At 47.6% G+C, this 21,824-nt stretch overlaps 1 protein-coding gene across 1 annotated transcript in view; it reads left to right on the forward strand.

Moving 5' to 3' along the window:
- The window catches only part of JPH1 (junctophilin 1), a 125,812-nt gene that overhangs the window by 14,995 nt on the left and 88,993 nt on the right, over window positions 1–21,824 (forward strand). The window contains exon 2 of the mRNA XM_040432430.1: window positions 2,216–2,969. Coding sequence (XP_040288364.1) covers window positions 2,216–2,969 — 754 coding nt within the window. The remainder of the gene's footprint in view (window positions 1–2,215; window positions 2,970–21,824) is intronic.

Raw genomic sequence — 21,824 nt, forward strand, 5'->3', positions numbered from 1 at the left:
ACACGGACACCGGCCGTGTGCTTCCCCCCTTTTCCCTTCCGCTGGTCTTGCGCTACGTTACAAATGTCTATTGTTTTCCGCAAAACGGACAAGAATCGGACATGTTCTATTTTTTATTTTATTTTTCCCGTTGACATGAATGGGTCCACATACGATCCACGAAAAATGCAGAACAAAACTATGGTTGCGTGCATAAGGCCTAAATTTGAATCTCTGTTCCTGAGATCAGTCCTCTGGGACCACAATGAATCCAGAGCATATTAGGGTTTGTTCACATAAGTGTTGTGTTTTCCATATTTCTTTTCTGCCAAAGGACCAGTAAAATGGAAAAAACAACTGATCTGTTAAATGGATTGAATGACAGATTCAAACAGCTCTGTTATCCTCCATTGACTTTGATGTTAAAAAGATGGAAAAGTCCATTCCTTCAAGTTTCCATTATTTTTTGCTAAAATGAAAGCGCAGCAGACGGCACTGTATTCTCTCCTCAAAAATCAAGGAAATCTAACAGAATGGACACAAACTGAGCACAACTTATGCTTAAAATGACCCATTCAAAATTTCAAACTATAGGCATTAAAACGGAGCCATTTTTTACATTCTCTGTTCCTCTGATGGAACAGAAATATGGAAAACACAAGATTCACGTAACCAAGCCCTTAGGAAGCGTGCACACGTTATGTTACTCGATTGTTACTCTGCCTCCTTTTACAAACAATTGAACCCCTTTAAGACACTTCATTTTTCCGCATGTGTTGCTACAAGTCTGTTCTATCTCAGCACGTGCTGTAAATGGGACTAAGTCCTGGTCACAGCCCTATTTGCTCCCAATCCAGAATGCCTAATGGCTCTGGAGAATGTCATCCCAGTAAGCTGTATCTGCTGCTACTATAGAAAACCAGCGCGCTAGAACAGCAAGCATGTAAGAAATGGCTAAAAGTGAGTGGTGAGCAAGTGCCCCCCAGCAGTGAGATCATTCAGGTGGGTTGTGAAGCGCGCCTGCCGTCCTGCTCTGGGCCAGGTAGTATCAATCTAAGGTCCCTATCCGTATCTCTGTGGGAGGAAACCGGGGGAGAACATACAAACTGCATGCCCATGTTGTCCTTGGTCGGATTTGAACCTAGGACCCCAGCGCTGCAAGGCCCCAGTGCTAACCGCTGAGCCTCCGTGCTGCTACATGGGACACTTTTTGCTTTGGCAAACTACTAATGAATGCTCAAGCCAAGGAGGCGGATATTTGACAGTACTCGCAGCTCGAATCCAGCCGTCGTTGCGCCAATGTTTCTGGGGCACATCCCTTCCATGCTATATATTAACGCACTAAGCCTAAAAGTGTTATAAAGTGCAGCAGACTAGACATGTCTTTTATTATTTTTATTTATTTTTTTTACACCTTTTTGTCTGAATATAATTTGCGCCTTGTCTTGTCCTAGTCTAAGCTATGCTGAGTCCCATCTGGTTGTCTAAAGTCATACTTGCTCCAAGGTGGTACAAAAATGGTGTAAAATACTGTTAAAACACGTAGAAAGACCTGTTGCACATTGTGTCGCCACTTACACCGATGATACATGTAACAAACGCTGCTCATAAATATGGCACAGAATAAAAAATGGCAGAGGCATAATATTCTGGAGCAAAATAAAATCTATTAAAGGGGTTTTCCGAGACTTTTATATTGATCAGTGGGGGTCTGACACCCGGGACCCCCGCTAAGCAGGGTGCTCGCTGTAGCGCCGCAGCCTTCTCGTGTGCTTATCCTAGGCCATGTGACCTCATATTTATCAGTCACCTTGCCTCAGGGCCATTGAAGTGAATGGGGCTGAGCTGCGATACCATGCACAGCCACTATACTATGTACGGCGCTGTGCTTGGTGTGCACGGAGAAGCAGTGCCTTCTCAAACAGCCGATCAGTGGCGGTCCCAAATGTCGGACCCCCACCAATCAGATACTGATGACCTATCCAGAGGATAGTATCTCCCCCAATGTGCTGAAAGCATTGATGCCAAAACTAGTAGTCATACCAGTCCACAAAGAACATAACAACCGTGCAAATATTATGTGCCATATAATAATGATGCCATAGACATCAGTGACTATAGTGTTCATGTCTGTCAGCCCAGAAAATCGGGTCCCGTTGTACATTGTGTGAAGGTGCATGATTTGATGCTTGGAAAGTCCATCCTATTTCATTGCTAACGCTCTGTTTTCGTGCAGGTACCTACCAAGGACAATGGATGGGAGGAATGAGGCACGGGTACGGCGTCCGTCAGAGTGTTCCCTATGGCATGGCTACAGTGATCCGTTCACCGCTCCGAACGTCTCTCTCCTCCCTACGTAGTGAACAGAGCAATGGCACCGTCCTTCTCGACTTCGGAGCCGACAGTCCTGCTGGGACTCGTGGAGGTTTTGTGTTGAACTTTCACAGTGACTCTGAGCTTATGACGAGCAAGAAGAAAGGCTTGTTCAGAAGAGGATCCCTACTGGGTAGCATTAGGCTGAAAAAATCTGAGTCCAAGATCTCCATATCTAGCAAGCGCAGCTCTGTGAGAAGCGACGCAGCCATGAGTCGCATAAGCTCCAGTGATGCCAACTCTACAATTAGCTTTGGGGATCTGGACTCTGACTATTGTCCTGCAGAAGATCACGTTGATGCCACCACCACCGAAAGCTACATGGGAGAATGGAAGAATGATAAGCGCACCGGGTTTGGAGTAAGTGAGCGCTCAAACGGGATGAAATATGAGGGAGAATGGATGAACAACAGAAGGCATGGATATGGATGTACCATATTTCCGGATGGCACGAAAGAAGAAGGAAAGTACAAAAATAATGTTTTGGTCCGTGGAACAAGAAAGCAACTTATACCCATAAAGAACACCAAAACGAAGGAGAAGGTAGACCGCGCAGTCGAAGCAGCGCAGAGAGCAGCAGCTGTGGCACGGACAAAGGTGGAGATAGCAGCCTCCAGGTAGGTAGCTTGTGGAAATATCTATTAAGCGGCTGATTTCTTCCTGCAGGACTTGCCCTTTTATCGGCTGATACATCCTGATGGCAGCAGACTTCTAAACTTATCATATGGCATGTCCAAAAACAACACCAATCAGCAGACCTTGCAATATGTGCATCACCTCAGCCAAATGGCTCCTTTACAGTTAGGCCCCATTCAGACGATCATATGGCCGCTGTACATACGTTGCACACCGCAAACAGCGGGTCTGCAAAACACATGCACCGGCCGTGTGAACTCCTCACTGGTCAAACTTCAAACCCCTCTGCTCCAGCCATGCACTCCAATCTCCCCGTTACTGTAGCCATGACATCATGTTCTTGGCTGCAGCAGTGACTTGCTCATAATCACTGCAGTCAGGCACTGGCCTCAGTGGGATATGGCACAAGACCACAGGGACTAGTGATTGGCGGCAGCTGTCACATGCGGTATATGGGCACGTTACCGATGCAGCCAGGCCAACAAAGCCCGGCCAAGAGGACTGGAGCAGAGGGGGTTTGAACGAGTAAGTATAACTTTTTTTTATTATTTTAACACCTTCACCATTCACCAGTTTTTAGTTAAAGGGGTTGTCCTGCGAAAAACATTCTACAGTTTTCAAACCAGCACCTGGATCTGAATACTTTTGTAATTGCATGTTTAATAAATTTTTTGTATGGCCACTTATTCAATAAAATGTATCTGTATAGCGCCACCTGCTGTTTGTTCTTTTTCTGATTTCTTTGTCCAGCACACTGAGATGGCCACACATGCTCAGTTTCATCCTTCCACTGAGAATCAAAATGCCCCCACCCTGAGCTGCAGCAGAAAGGACACACCCCAGCTTGAAATACATCTAGCAGAGCAATTTGAGCAATGAATGGGGAGATCTCTGGACCCATGTGAGGTACAGGGCTGGTTCTAGCTTTGTTAGAAAGAGGTTGTCATGTACTACATGATGTCTGATTAAAATTTTTTACAATAATCATGGGATAACCCCTTTAAGTCGGACAACTCCTTTAATATATTTTAATTAGCTTATTATTCCTGTGTAACCCTGTTCTGCTGAGCACATTGCTGTGATATTCTTTATGCTTTGACTAAAGGGCATAATGCCCAGTACCATACCGAGCAAGTGCGTTAGAGATATAGGGACGTGCTGACGTGGTAGTGAGACAGAGCAGCAGAGCGCTCTACATTAGTCTATATGCTATACAACACGAACCTGCAGCCGCTCTAAGAATGGGATGGTTATCAGGGCTGGGCTTAGTGTGTAACGTCCTCTAATGGAAGTGAGTACGGACCGCCCCGGCCACATCGTGCAATTTGTGTCTTGTTTTTTACTCGCATGTTATTTTAGGGTTATACACACAAGGGGTTATCCCATGACTAATGTAAATTGCTCGAATTGTCCTGCTAGATTCTCTTCAGCCTGGGACCTCAGGGGTGTGTCGTTTCTTAGGAGGAGTGTCCTTTCTGCTGTAGCTTTTTCCCTGTAATTGCCACAGCTTCTAACAGAAGATATGGCTTGTGGCAGTTGAAGATTTAAACGGAGCATGTGCGACCATCTCAGTGAGGTGGACAAGAAATGAGGAAAAGAACAAAAACAGCAGGTGGCGCTATATTAATTACTTGCAATTACAAAAGTATTCAGATGCAGGTGCTGGTTTGAAAATTGTAGAATATGTTTCATGGCACAACCCCTATAACTGTAGTGAACGATATCTTTGTCAACGACTAGATAGGTGACCCCTCTATTGAAACAAAGGTGTACTCGAGCACATGTATTTATTTTAGTCTTCTAAAAAATCATCTCTAACATGGTAAAACAAACTAAAGGCGTTCAATCAGCTCACCCCACCTGGTGCCCGGATCATAGCGTCTTCCAAGATATCCAACAAACACGAGAGGGGAATCCAGCGCCATGAGCTAAAAGTCCAAGCAAAGCAATCTCCATAATATGTATGAAATACCACAAGTCCCAGGATGCAAAAACGGTTGACACGTTTCTGGCCCGAGCTGGGCCCTTACTCATAACCGCATAAAATAAAGCTTGGACATGGTAAAAAAAAAAAAAAAAAGATGTTTACGCATTTCAAACTATGTGTGACACGTTCTTAGGGCTCATTAACCCGAACGTAAGGGCTTTGTGACCTCAAACAGCAGGTGTGCAATATACGGGCGCTGGCTGCCTGCCGGTCTTTTTGTCAAGAAACGGAAATAGACAGGACATGTCCTATTTTTTGCAGAGCGGAGGCACAGATTGGAAGCCCTCCCATGGGCTTTCGGGTCTGTTCCTCCGCACCGCAAAAGATAGGACATGTCCTGTCTATTTCCGTATCTTGCGAATTTCAGACCCAATCAAGTCAGTGGGTCCTCACCGCAATACGGGATTCACATGGCTGGTGCCGTGCATTGCGGACCACTATTTGCGTTCCGCAGCACGGGCACAGAGCCCTTACTCATAGCCCCTCTATTGACCTGTGGCTTCTGCTCGTGTCAGCAGCTTGCAATCAGGCGGCTATCTTACAGAATAGATGCGTGCGCTGTGGTTCTCTTCTTCCTCTCTGCAGACATTCCTCGGAGATTACTTCTACATGCCCGGGAGACAGCGGTGTGACGGTCCTTCTTCTCTCCTCGCAGGGAGGCAGGAGGATTAGTTGCACACAGCGTGCAGTGTTTGGCTTTCCGGCATATTAGCAGAAAGATATGATAAAGCCGGGCCATAGATTCCAATGGTTTAGCAGCATTTATTTTCTTAAAGGGGCGATTTGTAGGAAACGTCTAAAGAAAATGCTTCTATGGGAAAACCACATAATGCCGCATCCTAATGGAAAAGCACTTCTTTCAATCATCTGCTTAGAAAGGTGAAAACCTAGACCATGTTTAGGGGACAGATGTGACGGGACCCAGAGGAGGGCTATATAATGCCTGATGCAGGCACGTCGCTGGGATCCCCGTATAAGGAGCGTCCTTTACAATGAGCCACACATTCTGGAACGTTTCTCACTGCTGTCATGCTGATCCTTTAGAGATGGCCTCTTACAGGGGTCGTCATAGTCCTTGTTTTTCAATGAGGCAGCTCAGTTTTCGGGGCTATGTGGATAGCGGCTGTGTGTTACACACAGACATACGAATGCTGGGCTGTATGTGGAGAGTGCGCAGAGGCACGCTGAGACCCTTGGGTATGTAGACACACTGTGTGGTGGTTCATGCAGCCCCCCCCCCACTACGCGGGACACAGGGCTTTTCTGTAGTGAGGAATACCTCCATGATACAGCATCTGTTGAATCATTCCTCAATATTGTCTATGTTGGAGTCAAACGGAACTTAAAGGGGTTTTCCGTGATTTTATAACCTCCAGACAGGTCATCAGTATCTAATCTGTGGGGGTCTGACACCTAGGACCCCCGCTGATCAGCTGTTTGAGAAGGCACCGACGCTCACAGTAGTGCAGCGGCCTTCTTTCAGCTTTGCCAAGGCCATGTGACGTCACGCTGATCCGTCTTGTGACGTCACGCTGATCCGTCTTGTGACGTCACGCTGATCCGTCTTGTGACGTCACGCTGATCCGTCTTGTGACGTCACGCTGATCCGTCTTGTGACGTCACGCTGATCCGTCTTGTGACGTCACGCTCATCCGTCTTGTGACGTCACGCTCATCCGTCTTGTGACGTCACGCTCATCCGTAGATATGTAGATATTGGTGACCTATCCTAATGCAAGTGGGTGGGAGCTGAGCTGCGGCAACCTGTTTCTGGTTCCATCCACTGCTTTGCTGCTGACGGCTGCCGAAATTGGACCCCCACAATCTGATATTGATCCTGAGCAAAAGTAATCCATATCTACAGGCTGTGTAACCTGGAAAGGGTATTGTATAGCAGACGGACCTTCCTGTGACCACTTGAGGACATTCACCATACACCCAAACAGATGTCAGGCGGTTGCCCGTCAACGTCACCTCACACCTTGTACAGTTTTGACCCACAGTGTACATGGGGACGATAAATATTATGTTGTATTTATAGGCATTTACCTTATTCACATTGTACCTGCCCTAACATAGTATGGAGATGTAGCACTGTGACTGACTGCCGCTCCATACAGCAGTTCCCCCCCCCCGTGTAGTGCTGGTGTATGGGCACATGTAGTGTGCGGACCCGTAGATCCACTGGCCCCCGTCTAATCTCAGGTAAATGACTTAAATGTCTGAATCTTTGATTGAGGTGAAGCAGTGTGATTACCTGCCGCTGTCAGTAACCTGACTGATGGAGAAGAAGCTGCCCTGATGAATGTTCTCATGAATTATTCCTGCCATCTGGTGTCGCACAGTCCGCGCTCAGTCTCATCTGCATTGTAGGCCACGTTCACAGATGTGAATATAAATCAGAATTCCTAAGTGAAAACCAGGAGTAAGGCCTCATGCACACGACCATATTGTCGATACACGTCCAATCAGCCTTGTCGTATGTCCGTCCCACAAGAAAAAAAAACGGACAAGAATAGGCATTTTTACAATAGGACAGGATGTGCGGAATCGGAATGTGCGAGACTCACACGGCCAGTATCCGTGTTTTGCAGATCCGCGGTTTGCTGACCACAAAACTAGGGGTGCACCGAAATGAAAATTCTGGTCCGAAACCGAAAATTCAGGATGCCCTTGACCGAAAACCGAAACCGAAACTGCCTTTTTGCCCAAATACTTTTAAAATACTTTTTTTTTAATGATTTTATTAATAATTCTTTTTCATGAATGAAATTCATCTGTGGGTGGCGCTGTTATGGAGAGGGGGATCTGTGGGTGGCGCTGTTATGGAGAGGGGGATCTGTGGGTGGCGCTATGGAGAGGGGGATCTGTGGGTGGCGCTATGGAGAGGGGGATCTGTGGGTGGCGCTGTTATGGAGAGGGGGATCTGTGGGTGGCGCTGTTATGGAGAGGGGGATCTGTGGGTGGCGCTGTTATGGAGAGGGGGATCTGTGGGTGGCGCTGTTATGGAGAGGGGGATCTGTGGGTGGCGCTATGGAGAGGGGGATCTGTGGGTGGCGCTGTTATGGAGAGGGGGATCTGTGGGTGGCGCTGTTATGGAGAGGGGGATCTGTGGGTGGCGCTGTTATGGAGAGGGGGATCTGTGGGTGGCGCTGTTATGGAGAGGGGGATCTGTGGGTGGCGCTGTTATGGAGAGGGGGATCTGTGGGTGGCGCTGTTATGGAGAGGGGGATCTGTGGGTGGCGCTGTTATGGAGAGGGGGATCTGTGGGTGGCGCTGTTATGGAGAGGGGGATCTGTGGGTGGCGCTGTTATGGAGAGGGGGATCTGTGGGTGGCGCTGTTATGGAGAGGGGGATCTGTGCACTGTTATGGGCATAACAGTGCACAGATCCCTTTCCCCATAACAGTGCACAGATCCCTTTCCCCATAACAGTGCACAGATCCCCCCTCCCCATAGCAGTGCACAGATCCCCCCTCCCCATAGCAGTGCACAGATCCCCCCTCCCCATAGCAGTGCCATAGACCGATCCCCCTACCCATAACAGCCCCGGCCCTGCTGCTCACAGCATCACTCACTGCATCTTTATTTTACCTTACAATCGTGAGGCTCTAGTAACTAACAACTCTGCAGGCAGAGCGGAGGGCGGCGTAACGTCACTTACTCACGTGACGCACCTGCTCCGCCCACTTTATGAATGAAGGAGGCGGAGCAGGCACGTCACGTGAGTAAGTGACGTTACGCCGGCCTCCGCTCTGCCTGCAGAGTTGTTAGTTACTGGAGCCTCACGATTGTAAGGTAAAATAAAGATGCAGTGACAAAGTAAACCGCCCGCCCGGCGCCCGCCCGCAGATGGTGGGTGACAAATCCCACACCCCATATTTTCGGCTGCCGAAATTTCGGTGCACCCCTACACAAAACCGATACGGTCTTGTGCATGAGGCCTAAGTCCGACACATTGAAAAGTTGCAAATCTTTCCATTATAGTTCTGCAAGTTCTACTCCTGGATTTTAACCGATATAAAATACTGACCAGAATTACTCTATCGGTCTGTATGTCTGTCTCGTGCCCATCTGTCTGTCTCGTGCCCATCTGTCTGTCTCGTGCCCATCTGTCTGTCTCGTGCCCATCTGTCTATCTCGTGCCCATCTATCTATCTCGCTTAATGAGCTATCCTCAGAATAGGTCAATATCAGATTGGCGGGGTCTGACTCCCGTCACCCCCGCCGATCAGCTATCTCTGGGCACTGCCTTCTCTGTAAACACAGTGGGACGGAGCCGTTGTAAATACACTGAAATGTCAGTGGCGGGCATGTATACAATGAAGAGAAGGCAGCGCTCACTGGGCCTCTTCATACAGCTGGGATTCACGTCCCCACTTATCCCCTGGATGAACTTGATGGACTTGTGTCTTTTTCAACCGTATTAAGTATGTAACTATGTAAAGAGCTGATTGGCGGTAATCATAGATCATCAGTATGGGAAGAGCACACTGTACTCCGTGGTCCCTGATACAAACCCATGCAGCACATCTGTAGAAACAGGACCTCTGGCATATTGGATGTTACCTCTCAGGACCAGTTACTTATAGACCTGGGAAATATGAGGGAAGGTTTGCGGTATTGCAGATGTTCTGCACTGGTGAAGTTTCTCCACTTGTCTTCATTGAATATATGTGCAGATGTGCGTCCGACGTACACTGTGATATTTCCATGTTCTTCAGCTCTGCTGCATCTGTCAGATCAGTGACTGAAAGGATCCAGTTGTTGCATGAGCTGGGATTAGACCTGAGCGCTTCTCCGGCCGGCGGGGCATGTGTATAAGCCGGCATTGTGAACAGTTGGCGCAGATCATTTGGGGTGAGGATTCCTGCGTCCTCCTAGATGAGATGGCGTGTGACAACAAATGTTACATGGGAGATTTGTATCCGAGAGGTCATCGCCTTCTGCTTTCTGTCTTTTTAAACGGAATAATGTGCCTTTTTGGGTTCATACACCAGATGTTATTTTTCTGATATGAAATATGTGGCGCTGGAGGCTGCAGCCTGTATTGTTAATGTGTTGTATATAGCACCGTATTCTCTGCAGTGCTTCTAGGGTTAAATACGTCCTTGTGACTGACTGCCGCTCCATACAGCAGTTCCCCCCCCCCGTGTAGTGCTGGTGTATGGGCACATGTAGTGTGCGGACCCGTAGATCCACTGGCCCCCGTCTAATCTCAGGTAAATGACTTAAATGTCTGAATCTTTGATTGAGGTGAAGCAGTGTGATTACCTGCCGCTGTCAGTAACCTGACTGATGGAGAAGAAGCTGCCCTGATGAATGTTCTCATGAATTATTCCTGCCATCTGGTGTCGCACAGTCCGCGCTCAGTCTCATCTGCATTGTAGGCCACGTTCACAGATGTGAATATAAATCAGAATTCCTAAGTGAAAACCAGGAGTAAGGCCTCATGCACACGACCATATTGTCGATACACGTCCAATCAGCCTTGTCGTATGTCCGTCCCACAAGAAAAAAAAACGGACAAGAATAGGCATTTTTACAATAGGACAGGATGTGCGGAATCGGAATGTGCGAGACTCACACGGCCAGTATCCGTGTTTTGCAGATCCGCGGTTTGCTGACCACAAAACTAGGGGTGCACCGAAATGAAAATTCTGGTCCGAAACCGAAAATTCAGGATGCCCTTGACCGAAAACCGAAACCGAAACTGCCTTTTTGCCCAAATACTTTTAAAATACTTTTTTTTTAATGATTTTATTAATAATTCTTTTTCATGAATGAAATTCATCTGTGGGTGGCGCTGTTATGGAGAGGGGGATCTGTGGGTGGCGCTGTTATGGAGAGGGGGATCTGTGGGTGGCGCTATGGAGAGGGGGATCTGTGGGTGGCGCTATGGAGAGGGGGGGCTGTGGGTGGCGCTGTTATGGAGAGGGGGATCTGTGGGTGGCGCTGTTATGGAGAGGGGGATCTGTGGGTGGCGCTGTTATGGAGAGGGGGATCTGTGGGTGGCGCTGTTATGGAGAGGGGGATCTGTGGGTGGCGCTATGGAGAGGGGGATCTGTGGGTGGCGCTGTTATGGAGAGGGGGATCTGTGGGTGGCGCTGTTATGGAGAGGGGGATCTGTGGGTGGCGCTGTTATGGAGAGGGGGATCTGTGGGTGGCGCTGTTATGGAGAGGGGGATCTGTGGGTGGCGCTGTTATGGAGAGGGGGATCTGTGGGTGGCGCTGTTATGGAGAGGGGGATCTGTGGGTGGCGCTGTTATGGAGAGGGGGATCTGTGGGTGGCGCTGTTATGGAGAGGGGGATCTGTGGGTGGCGCTGTTATGGAGAGGGGGATCTGTGGGTGGCGCTGTTATGGAGAGGGGGATCTGTGCACTGTTATGGGCATAACAGTGCACAGATCCCTTTCCCCATAACAGTGCACAGATCCCTTTCCCCATAACAGTGCACAGATCCCCCCTCCCCATAGCAGTGCACAGATCCCCCCTCCCCATAGCAGTGCACAGATCCCCCCTCCCCATAGCAGTGCCATAGACCGATCCCCCTACCCATAACAGCCCCGGCCCTGCTGCTCACAGCATCACTCACTGCATCTTTATTTTACCTTACAATCGTGAGGCTCTAGTAACTAACAACTCTGCAGGCAGAGCGGAGGGCGGCGTAACGTCACTTACTCACGTGACGCACCTGCTCCGCCCACTTTATGAATGAAGGAGGCGGAGCAGGCACGTCACGTGAGTAAGTGACGTTACGCCGGCCTCCGCTCTGCCTGCAGAGTTGTTAGTTACTGGAGCCTCACGATTGTAAGGTAAAATAAAGATGCAGTGACAAAGTAAACCGCCCGCCCGGCGCCCGCCCGCAGATGGTGGGTGACAAATCCCACACCCCATATTTTCGGCTGCCGAAATTTCGGTGCACCCCTACACAAAACCGATACGGTCTTGTGCATGAGGCCTAAGTCCGACACATTGAAAAGTTGCAAATCTTTCCATTATAGTTCTGCAAGTTCTACTCCTGGATTTTAACCGATATAAAATACTGACCAGAATTACTCTATCGGTCTGTATGTCTGTCTCGTGCCCATCTGTCTGTCTCGTGCCCATCTGTCTGTCTCGTGCCCATCTGTCTATCTCGTGCCCATCTATCTATCTCGCTTAATGAGCTATCCTCAGAATAGGTCAATATCAGATTGGCGGGGTCTGACTCCCGTCACCCCCGCCGATCAGCTATCTCTGGGCACTGCCTTCTCTGTAAACACAGTGGGACGGAGCCGTTGTAAATACACTGAAATGTCAGTGGCGGGCATGTATACAATGAAGAGAAGGCAGCGCTCACTGGGCCTCTTCATACAGCTGGGATTCACGTCCCCACTTATCCCCTGGATGAACTTGATGGACTTGTGTCTTTTTCAACCGTATTAAGTATGTAACTATGTAAAGAGCTGATTGGCGGTAATCATAGATCATCAGTATGGGAAGAGCACACTGTACTCCGTGGTCCCTGATACAAACCCATGCAGCACATCTGTAGAAACAGGACCTCTGGCATATTGGATGTTACCTCTCAGGACCAGTTACTTATAGACCTGGGAAATATGAGGGAAGGTTTGCGGTATTGCAGATGTTCTGCACTGGTGAAGTTTCTCCACTTGTCTTCATTGAATATATGTGCAGATGTGCGTCCGACGTACACTGTGATATTTCCATGTTCTTCAGCTCTGCTGCATCTGTCAGATCAGTGACTGAAAGGATCCAGTTGTTGCATGAGCTGGGATTAGACCTGAGCGCTTCTCCGGCCGGCGGGGCATGTGTATAAGCCGGCATTGTGAACAGTTGGCGCAGATCATTTGGGGTGAGGATTCCTGCGTCCTCCTAGATGAGATGGCGTGTGACAACAAATGTTACATGGGAGATTTGTATCCGAGAGGTCATCGCCTTCTGCTTTCTGTCTTTTTAAACGGAATAATGTGCCTTTTTGGGTTCATACACCAGATGTTATTTTTCTGATATGAAATATGTGGCGCTGGAGGCTGCAGCCTGTATTGTTAATGTGTTGTATATAGCACCGTATTCTCTGCAGTGCTTCTAGGGTTAAATACGTCCTTGTCTACATCTGTCATCTGGTAACTACAATGCACTTCTGGATCTGTCACGCGGCCCCCGGTGGTCCCCATTGACTTACAGTCTGGAGCCTCAAGGTTGACCAAGTTGGCCATTTTATTGACAGGAAAAATGGTGCTGCATGTATCGTAGAAATGAAAAGAAGCATTAATCCCCTCCACCGATACCCTGCCGGTGTATGGTGGTGTTGTGCCTCGTTCACACATAACCAGGTGCGGCTCTACACACAGAACGGGGGCAGATCTCTCCCGTGTGCCTTATGTCTGTGGAGGCTCCAGTCCTGGTTTTGGCTCACAATCACTGACAGAACATGGACGTGTGAATGAGGCTTTGTGTGTATACCTTGGCACCGTATGGTGATATGGCAGTATTACATGGGTTGAATTTATAAGAAAACTTGATAAATACCGCTTTGGGTGGACTACTAGCAGCCAGGGTCGTCTTCTCTATACAACAGACCCTGACATGGGCCTCATCAGCCATTGTGACGGTGGGCTCCTAGGCAGAAAGCTGGTAAAACGTAGAGATCCTTTTCAAATAACACCCATCCCGTTACTTTATGAATTAATTAGGAGATGACACGGACCCCCAGAGCAGATGTCTTCATTTGTTAGACATGGTCCCACCTGCCATTCTGTGTGGATAAATGGTTGCCTTAGTGCATTTTTTGGTGTTTACTATAAAGCACTGGTCGGACGACTGATGGATTACGCCTGGCAGACTCTGCTTTATTAAGTCGAGCAGCCGGAGGCCCACCTCCTGGAGGAGACACACCATAATTGATGATACAGAGCCCCCATCACGCTGGTGTTTACCGCTTTCTGTAGAAGAATCAACAGTGGCGCAGAAGTCTAATAAACCTCAATGGCGTTTACTGCAGATATGATGATGTGGGTTCAGGTAAATCGGGACGCTTGTCCGTAATCTGGACGCTTAAATGCCCCCGTAATACACTCATGAAAACCACGGCACGCCAAACATGGACTTGAGGTTCACATCTACCTGATTAATGCATTGCAGTCTGGGCTTGGGACAGATTTGATAATTCTGCCTTCATTATGGGGACCACCAGATTACAAGCTGTTCTCTGTGGTAGGAATCCTCCTCTTCCTCTTACTACCTACATGCCTGCATAACAAAAAGCAATATAAAGGTCACATATGACTAAGAATATATTCCCTGTACAATATTAGAAAGACGATTACAAGTGATTGAGCGATGGTATTTAGGTGGTGCTAATACATACTGACTGTATGTTCCCAAAACTTGAGTCACAGCCATGTCCATTGGAAGAAAACATTTTCAATTATTTTTTTTTACAAAATCTGTATTTTCTCTCTAAAGTAAACTCAGGGCAGATCCTCTATATATAATACGAGGGTCACATTATTTGTTCCTGTTCTGGGGGGCGCAGTGGGCTCCAGGCAGCTTTCTAAGCACAGCGCCGGACATCGTATAGCGACAGTACTTGGTATTGCAGCTCATCCCCGTTGACTTGAATGGGGCTGAGTGGCAACTAGGCCACATGACCGATGTACAGTGGCCTAGGAAGAGGACGTGCTGCTCACGGAGCACTGGCCTCTTCTAGCAGCTGATTGGCGGGGGTCCCGGGTATCGGACACCCACCGATCTGATATTGACCTATCCAGAGGACGGGTCATCAATATAAGTTCCTGGATAAGGTGGTCTGTGTGATGATTAAAGGGGTATTCCGGGAGGAAGTTATCCCTTATCAACAAGATAAGATCTGAGATAACTGTTAGATAAGTGGGGCTTTGACTGCCGGGATCCCCACCTTCCCCTATCTGACTGGTGTGGCAGGTCAAGCATGCACACTGACGCCCGATTCATCCTCTACACTGCCAAAGACAAGCCGAGTACAGCGCATGACTATCTCTCCGGTGGTCCCCTAGAGAATAAATTGAGGGGTGGTGCACATGCCTGCCTTCCACACCATTCAGATTGGGGGATTGTGGGGATCGCAGCATTCAGAACCCCACCAAGCTGTGGATGATGGATAACTTCTTCTGAAATCTCTGCTGGGGACTGAGCCAACAAAAAAAATACATGACTACTTGATAAGAGAAGCTTTTTGGCCTGGACTAAAATTCACCCCATGTCAAGTGGAGCTGACGTTCCTGTTGTTGGTGCTAGACTCCAAATCCAAAACTAAGATTAGAACAATGCCTTGTAAGATAGACTATCTGGTTACAATTACTTTAAGGCCAGGTTCACACTTGTGTGCTAATGAAGCACTCTATTTTAGGACTAATGAGTGGCACAACTGAGGCTCGGGCTACATAGACTTCTGATGAGTCACAGTCGAGCAACCTTCAGACCATTGCTGGTTGGTACTCTGGGATCATATATAGCGAAAATACTCCACCTTCTATACAGTGGCTTAGTCTTTGAGGGGATCACCCTTTGAGGGCCATTTTTCCATGCAACTTTGGGTGGTTTTTCAAAGAGGTTTCCATGTAGATATATGGCATTCAGCCACCGTGTTAAAGGCAATGTAATATTCATTACCTTCTGACCAGAAGAGCCAAGCAGCTCTCATAAACTGAATGGAGAGAGTGCAACCTCTCTATATACTGCAAGAGGATCCCTGTTCTCTAGATAGATGCCGATCCCATAGGCGTACCCCTTTATTAATATTATATTGCATAACGGCATACCCTCAGCTAAACAGTTGTTTCTTCTGCTATGCTCTAATAGGCCACAGCTGAAGCCTGGAGCTGACCATGATGATAGCTGGAAGATTATGTAGGTCTAATAACTGCTACCACCAGGAATGTGGTCTATTTTAGTGCATTCGGAAAATCTTCAGACCCTTTCACTTTTTGTGATGATGCGGCCTTCTGCTACAATTTAAAAATATGTTTTTTTCCACACCCAGTCCCCCATAATGAGAAAGTGGAATCTTGGATAATTTATTAAAAAAGAAAAACTAAGGGGGTCATTTATTTAAAAATATACGCCACTTTCTGGCGTATTTAAGGCGCAGATTTTGTTGCAAAGGTGGTATGCAGCAAAATCTGCCCGTTTTTCCCCCGTGTACGCCACTTACTCCTTTTTTCGCCAGTTGTGAGAAAAGGTGGCGTGGCCTGGGCAGGGAAGGAGGCCGGCCGGTAGGCCCATTTGATTCATCATTTTCTACTCCTGTTTTTGGCATAGGACATTTTCTAAGTCTACGCCAGCAAGGGAGCTGTTGTAGATTTGAGCAAGTCACATCCGCCACTGGAAAAGTGCCACGTCAGCGGCCAAGCGGCAGGGGACGTGGACTAAGACCGGCGCCTAAATCGCTGGTCTTAGTAATTGTCCCTCTAAAATCTTGCATCGACATAAGTATTCAGACCCTTTACTCAGGACTTAGTTGAAGCCTCTTTGGCAGTGATTACGGCCTCCAGTCTTCTTGGGTATGATGCCACAAGGTTTGCACCCCTGGATTTGTGGGGTTTTCTGCCATTCTTCTCTGCAGATTCTCTCAAGCTCTGTCAGGTAGGACGAGGACCATTGGTGGACAGCTAATTTCAGGTTTCTCCAAAGATGTTTGATTGGGCTCAGGTCAGGGCTCTGGCTGGGCCACTTAAGGGCATCCACAGAGTTGTCCCAAAGCCACCCCTGTGTTAGCTGTGTGCTTAGGGGCATTGTCTTGTTGGAAGGTGAACCTTCAGCCCAGTCTGAGGTCCAGAGTTTTTATTAAGAATATCTCTGTACTTTGTTCCTTTCAGCTTTCCCTCAACCCTGACCAGTCACCCTGTCCTGTGTACTGAAAAACGCCCCCACACCCACCGCCATGCTTCACTGTAGGGATGGTATTGTGCCTGGTTTCCTCCAAACATAACACTTAGAATTGAGGCCAAAAAGTTCAATCTTTATTTCATCCTGCATGAAGGACTTTTTCTTCCATATAAAATAACAGATCTCAGACAGAAACAGTTAAAATGGAATCAAAATGAGCAAAACGGATGCTCCAAATAAAGCATCTGTGCTGTTTTGGTCTTTTCTGTGTTTTTTTTTTTTTGCTTGCTTTTTCTCTTCTGACCGAAAACTAAACATGATGTGAACCCACCCTAAATGCTTCACAAATCCACAGCAGATGGTGTCAGACTGTGGAGGTAACACCCAGATAGACCTTTATTAGGAGTGCTGGCAATACATTCATACATTTCTAGCAGGAGTAATGGGGGAATAGCACAGCATATAGAGAAAAAAGAAATGATAATCCACAATTGTTATTTCATGGGTTATGCAAGTACGGTAGTTACTAAAACAGACAGACATGTCAGGAGAGGTGACAAGAGCTAGGGGTGGGTGATATGGCCTAAAATCTATATTGCGATATCATTTCAAGCATGTGCGATATATATCGCAATATATTCTATATTTCGGGGAAGGGGGGGTAAATTTTTTTTAAACTTTTTATTTAATAACTATTAGCCTCCTTAGGGGCTAGAACCCTTGTCCTATTCACCCTAATAGATTTCTATTAGGGTGAATAGGACTTCACACTCTCCCTGCTGCTCTGTGCATAGTGCACACAGCAGCAGGGAGCCGACTATGGCAAACAGGGCTTCGGTAGCGTCCTGGCTGCCATGGTAACCGATCAGAGCCCCGCGATTACACTGCTGGGGCTCCGATCAGAAGCTGCCAGCCTGGGGCCACTGCCACCAATGATTTAATCGTGTGGAGGGGGGGGGGGGGGGGCGCAATTAATATAATACTTTGAAGAAGGGGAGTAGAAGGGAGGGGCTGTGGCCACTGCGCCACCAATGAATATAGTTAATATGCCGGAATACAAATGTAGACTGCTGCATATGCCGGCCATATCCCATACCTGGCCTCTATTACTGCACGCCGTGATCTGCCGCAATTGACCCCTCAGGACCTGAGGGGTTAATAGCGGCAGATCACGGTGCGCAGTAATAGAGGCCCTGTATGGGATATGGCCGGCATATGCAGCAGTCTACGTTTGTATTCAGTCCCTCCCCTCCTCCTCTCTGTTCTCATTGGTGGCGCAGTGGCCACAGTCCCTCCCCTCCTCCTCCTAGTCTGTTCTCATTGGTGGTCAGCGGCAGCCGCACACAGTGGGAACGTTTTTTTTTTTTTTTCTATTTTTGCATTACCAAAAGCCATAACTTTATTTCTGTCCGTGTAGACATATGAGGGCTTTTCTTTTTTTAGTTGTATTTTCCAGTGGCACTATTTTGGGGCACATATATAACTTACTCTTTCTGGGAGGGATGGAAAAAAAAACTGCGATTCCGGCATGGCTTCTTTATGTTAAAATTTTTTTGTTTTACTACTTTTTTTCACACAAAAACCACAAAATGTATCATTGTCGTTTTCCTTACCTTACGGTATATGCTGTCTGCATTCTTCTGGGATAAAGAATATGTATACAGTAAGGCCTCATGCACACGACCGTATGTATTTTGCGGTCCGCAAAAAACTGATCCGCAAAAAAATACGGATGAAGTCTGTGTGCATTCCGTATTTTGTGGAACGGAACAGCTGGACCCTAATAGAACAGTACTATCCTTGTCCGTAATGCGGACAGTAATAGGACATAGTCTATTTTTTTGCAGACCGGAAATGCGGACATAGGGAAAGTGAATGCACACATTCATGAGCCCTAAGGGGGTAATTTATTAATAAGCCCCTGCGCTGGCAGTGGATCTGCTGAAGTTATGAAGAGGCGCCGGCCTCTCCATAACTTCGGCCTATCCAGCACCAGTTCTAAATGTAAGAGCGCTTCCTAGCTGTCTAATATTTAGACCATTTTCTACGCCTGAAACAGCTTGCCACCCTTCCCCTTCCCTCGCCATGTCCACTTTTTTTAGACCTGGCGTGAGTGGGCAGAAGACGCAGATTGCACCTGAAATACGCCTAAGGCCTCACCCAAATTGTGGTCCGCAAAGCACGGGCACCGACCGTGGGGCCATCGCATGCGGATCGTGGACCCATTCACTTGAATGGGGTCTGCGATCTGCATTCGACTGTTCGCACCGCAAAAAAGTAGTGCATGCACTACTTTTTTGTGGTGTGGAGGCACGGACAGAAAACCTATGGAAGCACTCCGTAGTGCTTCCGTGGGCTTCCGATCCGTGCCTCCATTCCGCACCGCATCTCCTGAATTGCGGACCCATTCAAGTGAATGGGTCCGCATGTGGGGTGCACACGGCCGGTGCACTTTGCGGGCTCCAATGCGGCCACGGCCAGCACACGGTGTGCATGAGGCCTAATCTAGGCATATTTCAGTATAATAAATGACCCCCTATATGTCTGATGTAGGAAAAACATACCGTCTACAGAGGGTTGCCAGCCCTGGATAGGACTGTCTGTGTGTGGGTTTTCAGCTTCTGGACATAAACGAGAGAGGTTTTTCTCCACTGAGAGGAAACTATGTTCACACAGTGGATTTGTGCCACAGATTTCAGTGGAAGTCCGCCCCACCGTTCATGCTGCTGCTGATTATTTGTGTGGTTTTCCAGATTGCACCAAGACGTGTCCCTTCCTGGCTCAGACACCACGGGAGGCCGGGGTGGGAGTCTACTCGCGGTTTAGCTCCATTCAACAGGGCTAAACCGTAGGCAGGTCCACAGCACTGATATTGATACAATGAGGCAAAAACTGTAGCAGTTCCTGCCCCGAAATAATGTGAATAATAGCCTAAAAGAATGGAGTAGGTTTTTATTTATTTTTTTGCTCTTGCTCTGCTCTGTGGTAAGGAGACTATGAAATCCGTCCGTCTCAGAACAGAAGGAGATCCGGATGGTTTGTCATGTCAGCAGCGATGTCTCTCTGAATCAGGCCATATGGGAGCCGAGCGTATCCACATCTGACAGTGCAGGCCACTAGCAGATGATAGAAGGGCAGGGGCGAGGACATGGAGACTCTTCTGCTTCATCCATCTATGCACAATTCATCCACAGGCACTCTTATTTTTGCTATGACCATATCTACCTATTGTCAGTGCCCTGTACACCACAAGTAAAGAGGAGTTTCCAGTGGATGGAGACATAGAAGTGTGAAGATTAAAAGGAGTCCCCCAGCGCCATTTTGTCTGGCATAATGCCATATTGCATGCCGGAAACCTGGTAGGCTCGAATATAGTGAATGGGAATCATTGGGGCAGATGAGGACTTAGCCTGCGGCCTTGTTCACATTTCCATGTCCGTTTGATGTCCATGAATAAATCAGTCCGTGTTTCATCCGTCAAACTATCCGTGAAGGATCTGTGTCTGTTTTTTGCCCTCCGTATGTCATCTGTAATCCGCGGACACTGCTAATTTCCAGAGAATCTTCTATTAGTGGTCAGTGAAAACGGACCAAGCACGGACACCATACGAATCCCATCCGTTTTGTGTCCATGCTTTTTCACAGACCCATAGACTATAATGAGCATGTTTGGTCTGCATCTCTGACCAAAGTCGTGCACGTCACCGTGATTGGTCCAACAGATCCGCCACAAGTGAGCAAGATCTCCGGTTATGTTCACATCCATATTAAAGGGAACCTGTCACCAGGATTTTGGGTATAGAGCTGAGGACATGGGCTGCTAGATGGCCACTAGCACATCCGCAATACCCAGTCCCCATAGCTCTGTGTGCTTTTATTGTGTAAAAAAAACGATTTGATACATATGCAAATTAACCTGAGATGAGTCCTGTACGTGAGATGAGTCAGGGACAGGACTCATCTCGGGTTCATTTGCATATGTATCAAATTGTTTTTTTTTTACACAAAAGCACACAGAGCTATGGGAACTGGGTATTGTGGATGTGCTAGCGGCCATCTAGCAGCCCGTGTCCTCAGCTCTATACACAAAATTTAGTTGACAGGTTCCCTTTAAATCCGCTTAAAAACTGCCTTCCTTTGTCGATGGAAAATATTCACCGTTTAGAGGATATAGATTTGGGGGGAGTGCAGCGCGTCACTTCTTCGTGGATTCCAAACACGGAACAGATCGATTGAATGGGGCTAAATTCACACGAGGGGGCAAGGAATGTAACTGCAGATCCATGGCAAAAATGTAAGCTAAAGGCCAGCGGATGGACAAATCTTTAAACTGTATGGGCATGTCCACATGGGATGTAAAATCGCAGCGGAAAAATCCTTGATGAACCCAACACAAAATCCACATGTGTTAATTGCAGATTTAATTTTTTTTTTGTATGTGGATTTGCTGCACATTTCACCCTGGGCATTGCAAAGGGCGAAACCCGCAATGGAAATCCAGATTTATTTATTTTCTTCCTTTTTTACTCTGCGTGCGCTGAGATTTGTCAGTCTCCTCCACTTTGCTGCTGCCGTCAGATCCTCGGCCCACAATTCTCCAGCATGAAATCTGCAGCAGTGCCCGGGACAGGGAGACTTGGTGCTTGTTTGCCCCGTCTCTGTTACTTCACCTTTATGATAATTCCCCCCGAAAGATGCTCTCCTTAAGCCTCTTTCACATGAGCGAGTTTTCTGTCAGGGTGCGATGCGTGAAGCACTGAATCCTGGCCCATTCACTTCAATAGGTCTGTGCACATGTTTTTCACGCATCATTTCTGCGTTCAGGAAAAATAGCAGCATATTCTATATTCAGGTTCATAGAGTGAATGGGGCTTGCGTGAAAAACGCATTGCATCCGGATGGTTGCTGGGAGATGTAGATTGTGTCATTCTTTATTTATTTTTTATTTTTTTTGTGTGCTGGGGAAATCTCGCGCCGTTCA

Source organism: Bufo bufo, chromosome 5, assembly GCF_905171765.1.
Source record: "Bufo bufo chromosome 5, aBufBuf1.1, whole genome shotgun sequence".
In the NCBI taxonomy this organism is placed as follows: Eukaryota; Metazoa; Chordata; class Amphibia; order Anura; family Bufonidae; genus Bufo; species Bufo bufo.